The 15710-nt window shown below is 41.4% G+C and overlaps 1 protein-coding gene across 1 annotated transcript in view; it reads left to right on the top strand.

Moving 5' to 3' along the window:
- The first annotated feature begins 3003 nt into the window (after nt 1-3003).
- Nucleotides 3004-15710, top strand: part of pdgfd (platelet derived growth factor d) — a 42016-nt gene continuing 29309 nt past the window's right edge. Inside the window, exon 1 of the mRNA XM_029517996.1 lies at nt 3004-3439. Within this exon, the coding sequence (XP_029373856.1) occupies nt 3322-3439 (118 nt within the window). The 5' untranslated portion in view covers nt 3004-3321. The remainder of the gene's footprint in view (nt 3440-15710) is intronic.

Genomic DNA, 15710 nt, shown 5'->3' with positions numbered 1-15710 from the left:
GGCTCCCTTCCCTTGTATAAAAAAAAATTGAATGGGTTGTCAGTAATACTGTCTATATCCTGACAGGTTGGTTCAGACAAAGTACAGAGGTAAATAAAATTAGAAAAAAAAACAAAACAAAACAACAACAATCAAAGTCTCTCAATTCTATCAACAAAACAACGAGATGTGATTTTTTTTTTATGTAATAGCTTTTTTTTCCACAGAAAAATATATTTCAGTCATATTTGTTTAATGCTGCCACTTCCTTTCCTTTAGGAGTTGATCAGTTTCACTGATTCCAGTTGCAGTAAATAAAACTAAGACTTCCTGGTCTGGCTAGATTCGCAAGAAAGCATATTTTAAATATTTTGATTTTGATGATAAAACCTTTCAATCGCTGCAAGAATCAAAGCATTTGCATTATTGTAATAACAATTAAATGCAAAATTAGAAAAGAAGGGACAAAGCCAGGGTGTTAGGCTGTCAGCAAATTAGAAGAGAGCAAGAAAACCCTGCTGTCTGCCCTCAGGTACTGCCTCACTCCTGCAGGGGGGTTAGGAATTTAAACATAACGTTACTAAAAATGGAATATAAAATTCAATGGTGACAAGCCAGGATGAAAAATAATCTTTATTCAGTTTAAAGTGTTGCACAAAAGGTGGAATTTCTCATTTCATGTTTTACAAAGAAATGCATTTTTCATGTAGTTCATTCTTTGAAAAACCAAAGAAAATAAAATGTGCTGTAACTGTATCTCAGAAGGATTTTGTCATGACATGGAAAATAATTAAAATAGTGGGGGCAACAAATGGCAACTTATTTTGGATGGAAAAATGAAATCCCACTGCTTTGTCATTGTGTTCTGCCAAAGTCATTCATTGAACCTATCATGGAATGTGTGCACTGCGCCCTGTAGATCACTGGAGTCACAACCCGGCAATTACCTCCAATATTCCTGCCTCTCCATAACTACACGCACAAATTTGTTCTAAACAGGACATACTGTTATGAAAGCACGTGTGGCAAATTTAAACTTGAACCTTTTTTCAATTTTACACTGTCCTTTGACCAGAGACAGTACTGTTTAAATTTTAGCTCAAGGGCTCTTCAGCAATTACGACAGCTCTATCAGTGACGGGAATTTAACCAGCACCTTATAATTTAGTGGCTGACATATCCACCTTGAGGCGAACCAGCTGCCCGCATATACTCAGACACTCATTTGATATTATTAAGGTTGCTCCACAGTACCTCTGTGTATTGCAAAGTTGCTTGGGGAAAGAAAAGACAAATGCTGTGTCATTTAGACACACACACACACACACACACACACACACACACACACACACACACACACACACACACACACACACACACACAAAGAAAAAGATTATAAAGCATATCTGCTACAAGGGGTGCACTGTAATTCACTGAGCCTGTATTCAAGTAAAACCAAACATCCTTAAATTGGAAGAGTGTTTACAGAATATCCTTCTATCACATGGTTGAGCTTAGATCTGTCTGTGTTCTTGTCTTCATTTGTGAAGTTATTGTCCATGTTGAGGTTTGGATATTGTTCACTTTCAATCTTGGCAGGTAGAAGGAGATTCAAATATATCTGTGTGGGTCAGTGTGGATGTGTGTGGTGGATGATACATCTCTGCCTGCAAGGGATCTTTAAGTGCTCCTCTGAATTAATTCCCTTGGTGCATATGCCTTTGAAGCTCGACAGAGTAGACTAATATCCCCCCCATTAATAACCTGTATAATTCCCTAAGTGGTTATAAGTTTTAAAGGTGCATCCTTACTCATTAGCGATTTTCTGCGCAACAGGGAGGCTTTGTGCTGAGTCAGCAGAAAACTCGAGTTGACAAGTTCATTCCACAAATATAAGTTGAAATAATTCTCAGTGTTAGATATGATGGTTGCATGAGTACGGCTTGAAAGAAGTGAAAGAGAAGAAGGGTTGCTGCAAATAAAAATACGAAGAGAGAGTGAGGTTAGGGCGATACCAAAAGCGTAATCTCTCAGTCCAGTTCATCCCAAATCCTGCAATATTCGATGTCATGCGGTGGGGTAGGTTAATGCAGTTATACTTATAATATTAAAGCTGCAAGCAGCAACGAAGCAGTCAAGGATGTTGTATACGTTGGGAAATATCGTGATATTTGACAGTACTTAATATCTGCCAAAACCTCTGAGTGAGTGAGGACACAGAAGGAGAAGACGAATGACCGTATAGGAGAACTAGGGTCAGACACGCTTGCACAAACTCTGTAGAAATGTTGACGGCACCTCTTTGCTGCAGGTATGTCATTTAATACCAATTTATTGGTATTTCGCAATAGCAGATAAATCACTGTGGTATTTACTTTCTAAAATTACCTCAAACATGATTCCTGTCTGAAGTGGTCTGCCTTTGGCTTACACACAGCTGCCTATTGACTGATTCCTGGCAGACCATGTCCTGGATTTACTTACTCTTCAACAAGTGCGATCATGTAATCTGCGCTGTGTTAGACTAGTTGTGATAGTCCTTTTGGAAGGCTGCGAGTGATCTTGGAAAAAAAGATTATATAACATAGAGAGGGAGCAGGAACCAGCAGGGTACCATCTGAAGCAATCCTGCGGTTGCCAACAGGATGAAAAAGGGGGGGAGAGAGAGAGAGAGAGAGAGAGATCTTCCTCCACTAACAACAAACTTTACTCTGGCATCCAAATCCAAGCAAACCCATGTCAGCTGTTTCCTGAAGTGTCTGAATTGCGCCTACCAATAAGAACTAAGACTTCCACTGTCTTCAGTGAGCTCCTGGACTGTTTGCTGTCCGGAGGTCCCTACAAAACTACACCTTGTTCTCATTTCACTTTCAATGCGTGGAAGTGTTAAGGAGCCAGACTGATAGATGTCCATTGAAGTCTAATATCCCCCACACCCCTCCCTCTCACCTCCTGCCTATTTACAGTTACACACCCATAGTCCCCACACGCGCGCGCGCACACGCACGCAGTGAGCGCAGCCAACTCACTTGGCGAAGTTTGACTTTGATCACGCAGACGCTCAGACCGACTCGGGAAAACTATGCGGGATATTTCTCGGTGACTGAACAGAATATTTTTGATAAGAAGTTCGGCGCCTGGGATCTCCGGTCTGACCGTGATCGGTGCTATATCACCCTCCACCTGCCGTCGGTCCGGCTGTCTGACGGCAACCAGTCCGGTATTCGGCCGCTCCGGGACACGGAGCTGGAGTCAGCAGGCGGAGGAGCGGAGCTGCAGGCTGGGAAGTTAGTTTAGACCAACTTTGGTGGAAGAGTTTTACTTATAAAGTTCGCTGTCAGAATGCCCGGAGCGGCGGTGATCCAGATGTGGGTGGTGTTATTATTGGGGACCATCGGAGGGGTCGGCAGGGCGCAGGTCTCCACAGCCAAAGTGCTGAGGGGCAACATCAGGAGAGACGGTGAGCCGCTTTCTCATGTTGTTTCTCTGAATGCCGCTGCGTGTTGTTTTCCTGCTGATTGGCGCGTCTCCTCTGCTCAGGGAAACGGCAGTGATGACCATGTTGTGGGAAAGTCCTGATGAGTAGTTTTTGCTGTGATGAACGTGTTTAAACTGGACATCTTTTTAAAAGGTTTAATAAAAGGTGGACTGGAAGCGATGCAGCGTTGTTCCCAACAGGCCTGTTTTCTCCCTCAGCTGAATACTGATGTGATTTCACTGAGTGCTCTTCAATGTTGTTCATGATTCTATTTTTCCAACATGGACTTGTGGTAGGCTGCCTTGTTGACGGACCCTCTGATTGAAAGTGTGACATGCTTATTGCCACTGACGGAAAGTAGCTGGTAAAAGATGAGTGAAATGATAGAGAGCTGCTGAGGAAGAAGCTGTGAGGTGACTCTTCCCTCATGGAGCATGACGATGGGGCGTATTTGTGTCCGGGCATTGGTGGCAGCACACTCCTCAGCTAGAGGAGAGCTGAAGTCTTCAGTTTCCCTGAGCCTCCTGCTATCTAACTTCCTGCAGGTGCGCCGTGCTTACTTTTCCCTTGGCCCTGAGGCTAAAGTCAAAGTGCTACAGTAACTTTGATTACACACACATGCACGTTTACACTAACACACACACACACACACACGGCTGCTGGGCTTCTTTTGGCAGAGAAATGTGAAAATACCACTGTATTAGGTTCTAACCTGGACGACTGCCCCTAGGGCCTGTTTCACCTCACACTCCTGCCGGTGTGTGTTTATAAGAAAAGAATAACATGGAGGGATAGGTCAAAACTTCAAGTAGCAGACATTTCAATAATCCTGTCTCCCAATTTGCATTCAACGGTTCATAAAATGACTTGTCTGACAAGTCATTTGAACCCAATCTGCCATGCATGTCCTACATCCACGGATATTTCAGCCATTGACCTATACCTGTGAAACATAAAACAGTTGCAGAGTTTTCTACTGCGAATATGAATGCCAGCACGTTGTAGTAGCTGCTGCTACGCTTTGTGTCACAGCTGTACTGTCAACAGCGCTGTGCTATAGCCCAGACAGACAGGAGGGAAAAGTAGCAAGTGATGACAAAAAGGGCTCGTTAGAAATTAAAAGTCGGTGCTGTTAAAAAAGCATCTGCTGCACTAACTGTAGCTGGTCAAGGTCCAAAATACCTGGAGAATTAACCTTCCCTTTTCTCTCACTGAGTGACAGAGGACAAAGAAACCCATAAGTGTGTAAGGCCTCTATTCACTTAGTGTAATTATTTGTATTCATGCATCTGTTACTAAAAATACCAAGTGAGGAAACTAAGATATGGACCTAATTCTTGTTCAGTCATTGTTTATCTTAGTTTTGAAGTCTTGTTGTAGCCTGTATCCCTTTCTACAGGAAAACACGTTCAGCAAAACCATTATTTTCTCATTCCCTTTAAGGTTTCTTAAATTAATCTTACAAAAATGAAATCCAAATAAACAGCGAACTCATTGTTGCACATACAGCAGAGCTGTCTACACTTGCCATTTATCAAACTAATCCGGTATTCGGGAACTCCCTCCGATAATTTTGAAAAGTGTTGCTCTCCAAGTTTCTGCCTTGAGAGACAGACGCAATAACATGCTCCATCTTGGTAGCAACTTGAAACTGAAGACTTTATTGATGATGATGAGTAACTCATTTGACTGTTGAACTGTGAATATTTCAACCACTTGTTGACCTGAGATGGTTCAACCTCTTTTGAATACTGTCATTCACTGGGTAAAGAAAGACAACCACTCACTGAGGGCTGATAAATATGTCCTAAAGTTACCGCTGATTGTGAAACTGAAGATCTTTAAAGGACTAGAATAAGGTACTTTGTTCATAGAATATGATTAACTTATTAAACTGCTACTGAGACAGGCTGTTTCTCAGATGGGGCAGCAATACACTGTGTCAGACAGTATCTTTTTTTTTGGGGGGGGGGGCTGTCTGTGTGTGCATGTCCATTTGTTTATGTATTCACAGTCGGCTTATATAGAATATGAGAGCTTAGTTCTGTTATTTGATTGACTGCTGCTTATTAGTTGATGTTTTTTATCCAGGGGTGAAGCTCAAGCTGTTAGGGTGTTTGGTGCTTTCAGTGTGTGTGTATGTGTGTTCTGACAGAATATCTTAGCTCACTTTGAGGAATTCCCCTCAAGGTTTTCTCTGATGCATTTGTTCAGCATTTTGCTCATTCTTTTCTTATGCCATTGAAGTGTGTGTGTGTGTGTGTGTGTGTGTGCGTGCGTGCGTGCGCACACATTAAAAAGGGGGTGGGCCAATGTGTGTGGGCGTGAAGGGAGGTTGACACAAGGAGACAGTGTATTTTTGGAAAAGGAAACACAGAAATGCACATGTAAACATGCAGAAAGAAGCCAAAGTTATTTGGCCTTTCTGCTCTGAACAGCTTATCATCTACACTCAGAAGACCATATATATATATATATATATATGTATATATATATATATATATATATATATATATATATATATATATATATAAGTAAAGGCTCTCAGTTTTTACATCTAAGGTGACTTTTCAACCACAATGCTTTTTTTTTTCACAGTTAGGCTTAGTTCATTTGGGGGAATTTGTTTTGAGACTGCTCTTGTTTACCTGTGAGGTGCTATAAGTGTGAGTAATCTAACTTGAAAGTTCAGTCATTGCCCCGGGTTACCCTGCCTGTTGGCACATCCCTCATCCTGCAGATGGACTCCAACGCCACCGCAGCTGGTGACAGTAGTTCTTGTTCTGCTTCAGTGGAGAACTAAAAACTGAATCCTCAGAGAATGGGTTGTTGTGGGCAGGTGCAGTTAGCCAGCTGGCTGTTTAGCCCTTAACAATAGTTAGCAGGTTAAAAGCAACTATGTAAATGTGGCACCTTTCTATGTTATTTCAATGATATATTTCAAAAGCAGATTGATTATATGCCAACGTAAAACCATCAGCTCAGGCAGGGCGAACGCAGGACATCGCAAAGTGAAGAAATACTCAGCACTGACTGCCGTTTGCTGGAAACCGAATCAGCGTCAACAGAGCTTCGACACGTGTTAAATCTATTTCTTTTTTCAGATTTTCAAAGCCAATAAAAATTTCTCTTATGGTTGTTACTTAAAGCCAATTAAAGATGCCTATTAAAAGGACAATGCTGTTTTCTCTAGAAGGGGAAATGACATCAATGCTACTCTAAAAGCTATACGATTATTCAGCCTTCTGCATGTGTAACATGTGTAACATATGACTTTTCTGGCTGATACAAATGAAGATTGAGACATCCAGACAGTCACTCTAGTTTTTTTTTTTTTTTTTTTTAAATCACTGTTGCAGAAACATAGAAAAAAAAAAAAAAAAAAACAAGGCCCAGCAAAGGTGTCGCACGAAAGTGCTCTTACTGGAGATTTAAGTGTCTTGTTATCTTTGGTGACCCGGTTGACTTTAAGAGTAACTAAATTTATGCAACTATATTACTGACACGCTTCATACCCGGACACAGTAACACTCAGACACACTTGAACCACACGTATTAAAAAAACAATAATAATTATGTGCTGCCCATAAAAATGGCCACACTTGTAGTCAGCCTATGAAACTAGACTACAAGAGCCTTCATGCATGCAGTGCTTGTGTCATTTAGTCAAATAATGCAAATTACTACTCTACTAAAAGGAGAATATGGCTTCTTCTCCTGGCAGTGACATGTTTTATTAAGGCTCCTGGCATATCTTTGTGATTCTCTTCCTCTTTCTTCCAGTAGTTCTTTTCTTATCTGTCGCCTTCCTCTCTCAATGCTGCCTTATCAGTCTATGCCTCACTACATATCACTCCATCTCTCCAGATCCTCCTCTTCCAATCTCTCCTGTTCTCATTTCTGTCTTTATCTTCCAATCTTCCTCAATCTTTTTCAGCTCTTTTTAATCAAAAGCTACTTCACCCTGTTGGCTCTGTGAGCAAATATAACGTGGCAAACAGTGTCACAGACCTGCACGCTGGCACACTCAGACAAAACGAATGTACTTGCACAAGGACAACACATTTAGTCAACCTTCGTGAACTTGAGGTTGATTTTTAAAGGCCAAAACAATAATGATACTTTGGGGCAGGAAAAAGGTGATGGCTGATGAATCAGTCAATATCACCCAAAGGTTTAGCCCACATTTTCTGAGCCAAAGCAAAATGGCAAAGGTGTTTTTCATTCAAAAATGATCTGTCAGGGAAAAACAATAGGGCTGAAAATCATCGCCGTCCTCTCTTCAAGATAGATGTATAAATGATGTATGAAACCAATACCTGTATGTACGCCACCTCCTGCACCTGGTGAGACTGTCCACACCTCAGCGTTCTTTTGACCACGCATACAGCTCACAGTTTACTGTAACGCTGGTTAATATTTTAATAATTTTAATAATTTATTGTAACGCATACAGTACACTCATTAGACTGGGTTTTAATATTTGTTCAACACAGTTTGGGACTTTGTCTGCACCCAAATGAAGTTAAGGGTAAAATAGGACTTCGCAGTTAGTTTACTGATGAGCTCAGTTTCTAACCAGGACAACAATCACTGAAACTACTCTTCTTTTTGTTTTTTCTCAGCCTCGGCTGTGAACTTGTGTCATATTTATCTCTAATTATAACAGTGGAAACGAACCTCATGCCCCTGTGCCCAATTTCTCAAATTATAAAACGGAGTCTACAAGTAACAATAATAATAATCTTCATGAACACATATACTGGCTAAACTGCTCCAGCTGACATACACGGATCCTCAACACATGAAAGTTTGAGGTGAAAAAAAAAAAAAAAAAAAAGCATGTGCGCTCTCTGAAGCTGGGCGTTGGTGTTGGTGTTGTTAGTTTTACTGTGATGTCATGGGGTCCTTAACTCTGCATGTGGTATCAACCACAAGGCCACGCTGACCTCTCAGCCGCAAACACACATATGTGCGCACACAAAAAGTATAAATCTAGTCAACAGCATTCCCATACACGGACATTAGGACATGCTTCAGCATCCAAACATAAGACGTGCAGCAAGCATCTAGTTTTTAAAGTTGGAATAGTACATTTGACGACAAAATAATGCCACATCCAAGTCTGTTTAGTAGAGTTAGTAGAGTACATGTTAACTAAATGTAAACTATTTAATACAATTCAAGTGACCTAAATGTATTGTCCCTCAGTGATTGGGAGGCAAATGCAGAATTGCTCTTGGTATGAGTTGACTGTCATGAACTTGGTTGCTCCATTTCATCACATTAAGCCTTGATCAGTTATTACAGGACACAAGTGATGGCAGGGAGGGGTGTAACTGAGATTATTGGAATTCATGACTCACAGCTATTCACCTCCCACCCACCAAGGGTGACACACACACACACACACACACAAATCACAATTACAGGATCTCCCTTTCTAGGGAATCCCCCAACAAACACTTGTCACTTCACATGAAAACACAGTCTATGCATGAGCCAAAGTTACCCCACCCCTCAATGTTTGGCAGACAGTATTTCCCTCCTGTGCATAAAAAAAAGGGTGTTGACCACTTGGACAGTCTAACATAAACGGAGTGTGTGTTGTGTGTGCAACATTAGAGTCACACAAGGAGTGTGATGGTGATTGTGATGGCTGAGAGCAACAGGGGAGAGGTTTAGAAAGGTGCTTAGAAGAGTTAGAGGGCAGAAAAGGAGGAGAGAGAAAAGGCAGTTACGCCAAGTGAAAAGACCAGTCCTACTACTTTTTTGCTCTGTCAGCTTCAAGAGAGAGATAGCAGGACCAACAAGCAAAATGGACAAAGGATAAGAGACAAGGGGGAAGAAAGCAGAACTAATGGACGAGCGGAGAGAGGAAAAGATAAGATTCATCTGGAAGGGGAGAGCAGGACAGTATGGTGCCAAACATCAGCAGATTATCTGATTGAAACTGAAGCATCAAGAGAAAAAGCAAAAAGAATGAAATGCATAATTTTGACTTAATCAACATTCAGTGGCTTGACCTCACAGGAAGACCACAGACAAACTGTAGCAAACATGTAATGATACGTCTTCACGTCTGTGTGATAGTTTCAAAGAACAATGATACAATATCAAGTGATATTACAGAATTCATTGATTATTTAATAAGGGAGGCTGGCTGACAGTCAGACAAGCCATCACAAATTATTATTCTCTTATCACATTTACGTTCAATTTAAGAGTCTGTGGATTTTCAATCTATTCTTTAAATACAGTGATTGATAGATGATTCCTCTATAATTTAAAAACAAAACTACTCTTAGCCATGACCAGTATAATATAATATTGATTTACCTCAAACATATCAATTTACAAAAATTGCAGTTAGTGGAGACAGATTTTTTTAAAGTAATGCTATGAAACAGATCAGATGACCCCTGAGCAAGAAAATGCTTGCTTGCTAATCTTAGTTTACTTTGTGGTCTGTATGGTTACATGGTCTGGTATGATCTGTGCTAGAAGACTCATAGCAATAGCTTAATACAGCTCGGGTTGGATATTAAAAAATCCCCACAAACATCACTTTCCAAAGTTCTGCACAGGTTTAATTTTATTGAGGACACAAAAATTCAATAGAAACGATTAAAAAAGTCAACTACTCACCTGGATGGGTAGAAATCCATTAGTGAGGCCTGTTCTTAAAGCTCAGAGAATGAGATAGTGAGAAATTGATTATATCACTGTGCAATATAACTGAACTGTTTTTATGCTCTATGATAACTGGACACTTGTCTATATTATATAGCTCATTTTACAGCCTTGCTTTAACAGGGAGTTCTCTCACTTGCTTCTTAATGCAAACTTGTGAGTTGTGCAGAATCGTTCATCTCCACTGATGTTTGTTGTCTTCCCTTTGCTATATTAACTCACTGTTCAAGCCAATAAAGCACTTCTGAAATTGAGCCCATTTGGGGACACAGTAGAGGAGAATTAGAGAGCAAGGCTGTAAGAAAAAGAAAGGGAGACAGATGTTGAGTCCTTGTAATGTGTAGTTGTTCTTGTGGCTGAGCCATCTGACTGGCACTGTGTGGATGCAGATAGCAGGAGAGAGGAGGAAACAGAGAAAGGATATGAAAGATGCAAGGAGCAATGAAAAAAAGTGATGAGGCCAATGGATGAAAGCGGAGGAGAGATTAAAGGAAGAACGCAAAGAGAACAAAGATGGCAAAGAAGAAAATTAGAGTTTTTGTGGATGATGGCCGAGAGCTAGCAAGACAAACCGAAAAAAAAAGAAAAAAAAAAGATGAACAGAAAAGGAAGACTAAACACTTAGAAGGTTATAATTAAAAGGACGATGAGTGCCTGAGTGCGGTAAAGCACAGAAGAAGCGAAGTGAGACATTCTGGAATACGTGAGTTTTACAAAAAATAGGTTGACAGGCTGGTGAAAGAAAGAGAGAGAAAAAATGCTGGAGCAAGTGATGGCCATGAGAAGGGACAGAGGAGAGGTGTGAAAACAATGATCCTGAGGAGGAAGGGGTGTGCTGAACAGGCAGTGGTGGTTTTAAAAAAAAAAAAAAAGGTACTGTGATTGATGGTGTTTCCATTAGTGGAGTATGTGTTCGGAGATGCGTGGCAGTGTAAGAACTATACAGTATGCTTTTTTAATTGTTCGGTAAAACTAAGTACAGTGATATTGTGCAGTTTGCAACAGAGGTCTTTATTAGCAAAGGGAAACTAAATTGGGATCTTAATTAACTGTAAAAAAAAATAATAATAATAATAAATCCAAACAGAGCAAATTACTTTTCTTAATTTATTTTTCTTCATTTTGTCTGACATCTACTGAGCTGTTAAAGAGACTTTCAGTTCAAATATAGCTTTTGTTTCCAACAGTCAACTTAATACATGCAAAGTGTAAATTTACTGAAATTGTGGAACCAACCACAAAAGACAGATGGGTGATAAATTAAAGCAAAATGCAACCACTAGTGTCGCTTGCAAGGTAATGGACCAACACAAACTCCCAGAGCGGCTTCTATTAAAATCCATGATCGACTTAATATTTACACAAGTAGCTCTGGTGTATGACAATGGCCCTGTATTTGCATCCAGTTTGTTAATTACATAGATATCCCCTCAGGCAAGGCGTTGCATTTAAACAGGCTTTCTGAGAGGATTGTGAGGGGAATTAAAAAGATCTGGTGCAGCTTTGCTGTGCAGTAACCTGGATTTCAGTTAGAGAGTGATAAAGCCAGCTGATCTGAATCAAGCTGCGGTCTCATTATGTACACATACAGTGTGGCAGACAGTAAACTACAGGTATTTTCCAATTTTCATAAACTAAACACACACCTATTCCTGGCAGATTGATGTTAACTTTGATCTGTTTATTACAGGTTTCTTCTCCGTATGAGGCTCCGTGGCCTTCAGTGTGTTTGTTGATCTGCCCACTAAAATCGTTACCAATTCAACATGAGCCCCCTCGACCCTATGAGAGCTGCTGCTTTAAAACTCCTCACGTCCACTGACAAGGTCCTCAGCAGCTTGTAAAGTTTATAGAGTAACTCCACTCGGTTTGCTTCTTGGAAGTGAAGTCAAGTAGTGCTGAAACCATTGATCAATACATCAATTAGTTGAATGGTAGTACAGCACTGAGAAATTTCAGCTTCCCAAATTGGACACAATCCTGCACTTTGCTGAAACCTTTTGTTGCCATTCCTGTGGCACTGCTCATCGGAAACACCTGCTGCAGCTGCTGCATTGGCCTGGCACTGTCGATGCTCATAAGGCATTCAATAAGCCGCAGATAAGACGACGCATCTACATATTGGGTCAATTATCAAAAAAGAAACTATCACTGTTCCTCCCCAATCTCTGCACAAATGATTTTAGTATGTCCTTCAAGGCTGTGACAAGGACTCCAAAATCAGCTCTATACATATTCTCCAGGCACATAATTGTGTGTGACTGAATAAAAGTCATCAATACTTGAGATTAACTGTTTCAGACACCACCTTATAATGGACTTTCATGGTCTTCCAAAACACAATCCAGTCGTGCGAAGACAAGGAACGGGCAACTCAGCAAAGCAAATTGGTTAGTTAGCAACAAAATTGCCCTCATGAATATTGTGGGCCCTACACATCACAACTGGCACAGAATCTAGAAACCATGTCATTTGTTGTGCGGGGAATAACATTTGTGGGTCCCCTCTCCCTTGAAAAGGGGAGTAGTGCAGGCAAAGATACCAAGGAATCACTTGTTTTGAATGTTATCAGTAGCTGCTGACAAACAACATACTGATGCAGGTGAAAGTGGTGTGATGCCAGTGGGTCTCTGTAAGCAGGGCTAAGTGAGGGTGAGAACATGACAAATGTCAGAAGTGACACTGTCGAAAGACGAGAGCAGGAGACACTCTCACCCCAGGAGATTCATCCCTGCTGAAGGATAGAGATAAACACTGTGTATTTATGATATGTGGGGGGTTTTTGGGTTTCTTTTTTGTGTGTGCGTGTGTGTGTGTGTGTGTGTGTGTGTGTGTGTGTGAGAGAGAGAGTGCAAGAGAGAGTTTGACAAATCCTCTAGTGTACTTTGAGAGCTATGTCTTTGTTATTCTGACAATGGTGCTCTGACACAAATGAAAAAGATTCTTTTTCTCCCCCTCTTCTGTCAAACACTTTTATCTTTCCTTCTCCAACTGTCAGCGTTTCTCCCCATATTCCCCTCCACTCTCTGATTCTCTATTTGTGTATCTCAGCATTTCTCCTGCTGTCTCGTTCCCTCTGCCTCCGTCTCTTCTTGTCTTCATTAGCTTCCCCTTTCCTGCTTTCATTTCATCATTAACTCTGTGAATTTTGGTATCCGAGCAGCAGAGCAAGTGAGGATGATAGAGTGGGAACTGCAAGAGAGAAGTAAAGAATACAAACACAGAAGAGAGAGAGAAATGGGGATAGCAGGCACGGAGAGGCGCACATAACAGAGGGGATAAGGCATGTTAGAGGGATATCAGAAGAGAAAAAAAATGAGCAAGAGGCAGAAAGAAAAGTTAACAGGCAGAAAAGGAAGCAAACGAGAGAGAAAATAAAAGGAGAAGGTTGGAGGGGGCAGGGATGGTGTTCTGTGCTGCAGTGGAGCCTGCATCAGGATAAGTGATCCCAGTGGTAGATGGAAGGTCAGACACACACACTGACAGTCAGACCATTGCTTAACCTTGTACTCTGGCCACACACACACACACACACACGCACACACGCACAGACAACGCTGGACTCGGGCACACAAATGCGCATTTAGTGATGCGCGCACACACAGACACAAACAGACGCCCAGCTGATGTAAGGCAGACAGACTGAAAGCAGGATGGCTGTCAAAACATCAGCATCTGCTCAGCATCACACACAACGCTCAGAGCAAACATGCACACAAACATGCATCTAGCAAACAGCGTCCAAGCAGCCCTTAGAGGGATAAAGGCTGATATTTGATAAACTTGTGCTACCCCCAGCTGGGGCTGAACTAACACACACACACACACAAATGCAGAAAAGCAGCAGTGAATTTTTTGTGTTTTTTTTTGTTGTTTTTTGGTTTTTTTTCTAATCATTGAAATGTAAACTAAAACAATTATGTTGTGATATATTCAATGCTTACTATATTTGGACTGTATACACTGCATGTAACCCTAGATGTGTATTTAATTCATTGCCAGTAATAATGTGAATGTGTGCAAGTGTGTCTCTCACTCTTTCTGTATGTGTGTGTGTGTGTGTGTGTGTGTGTGAGAGAGAGATGCAGGGTTAATTGATTGTCCTCATCAGCCCTGCTGTTCAGACTGCTGCAGCTGTCAGCAGGAGCCAACTGCTACTCTAACAAGCCTAACAAACAAAGCCTTACAAAGTTTGAAGGCGTTTGACACATCTTAAGAATCCTTGGACGTTTCTCAGCGCATGACAAGTTTCACAAACCAGCACCCTTTAGGCAAAGCAGACTTGTACAAAGCAGAAATTCACAGTCTGATACCAACAGTGAACAGAGAGAGTGCATCCTGGCTCACATTCTTAAATGGTACAGACTCAGTATGAAACAAAGAGACCGTGGAAAATAATGAGCAGACCAAATCTGCCTCTGCGTCAAGTCATACATCTGTAGAGACACACACACAGGGAGGATATTGCTGATGAAGTATAGGTAAATACACTCCATCACGTTGTAGGAGGTTACCCAAGACTGTCCCTCCCCTCATCCCTCATCCTCTGCGTCTCTCAGTCATCCTCCTTCTTCAAACCCTCCTCGCAGTCTGTCGTTACAACTTCAGCTGGCTTCCCACACCCACCTGCGTCTCTCCACTCTCACTCTCCGTCTTATCTGTCACTCCTTCCGGTCTCTCTATTTCAGTTCCCTCCTTCCACTGCTTTCCCTCCCTGCAACGCTGTAGTTGTGTATGTTTATGACTCAGTCTGTGTAAGATTTTAAAACGATGCATACGCATCTCTGTGACTGAGTGAGAGTTGTGTGCATTATCCTTTTGTTGTAAATTCTGTGGTGCCCACGTCAGCATGTGTAAGCAGCATGTAGGTTATCAGTATTATTAATATTGGCTTTCCACCAACTACTAACTACGCGAACACAGCTCTCTCTCCCTTTCTCCGTTTCTGTACACATGCATCGTTTCAGTGGCCTCCATATGTGCACGCATCTTATATTGTGGCTCTCTCTGCGCTCGTGTGTGCCGCCTCTGTATTTGTGTGTCACAGCTGCCAGAGCTGCTCAGCTGCAATGTCTCCACTGACCTGTCCTCGGCGCTGACTCAGCAAGTGTTGGTCCTCTCTGCATTTTTCAGCAGGTTTAGCCTAGGTGTTAAACAGGAGCACGTCACATCAAAGTACGGCAGCAGGCTAAGTGGACTGCCACAACACTGGATGTTAGCTCAGTGCAACACAAAGATTAGCTTGTCGAAACAAGTCCAGATGTGTCCCATTCTCATTCGCACACATTTCTACTTGGACTTGAGTATATAGACAAAGAATGTGCATAGAAAATATGTTTCATTTTTTAATTGTTGATAATATTTTCTAGCTCTAGAAATTCACAAGTAGCAGCAAAAATATAAATAAGTAGTAAAAATGCTAGTTAAAGATGCTCCAAGTACATGATGGATTTTGAAAATACTTCTCAGGAAAACTTGACATTTGTGGCTTACAAGTGGAACTTGAAAAGGGCTTTGAAAATTGTTTGTGTGTGTGTGTGTGTGTGCGCGCGCACAGGTC

Source organism: Echeneis naucrates, chromosome 13 (assembly GCF_900963305.1).
Source record: "Echeneis naucrates chromosome 13, fEcheNa1.1, whole genome shotgun sequence".
Lineage (NCBI taxonomy): Eukaryota > Metazoa > Chordata > Actinopteri > Carangiformes > Echeneidae > Echeneis > Echeneis naucrates.
Note: the sequence above shows the minus strand (reverse complement) of the source record. Positions and strands in the feature narration are given on the sequence as shown.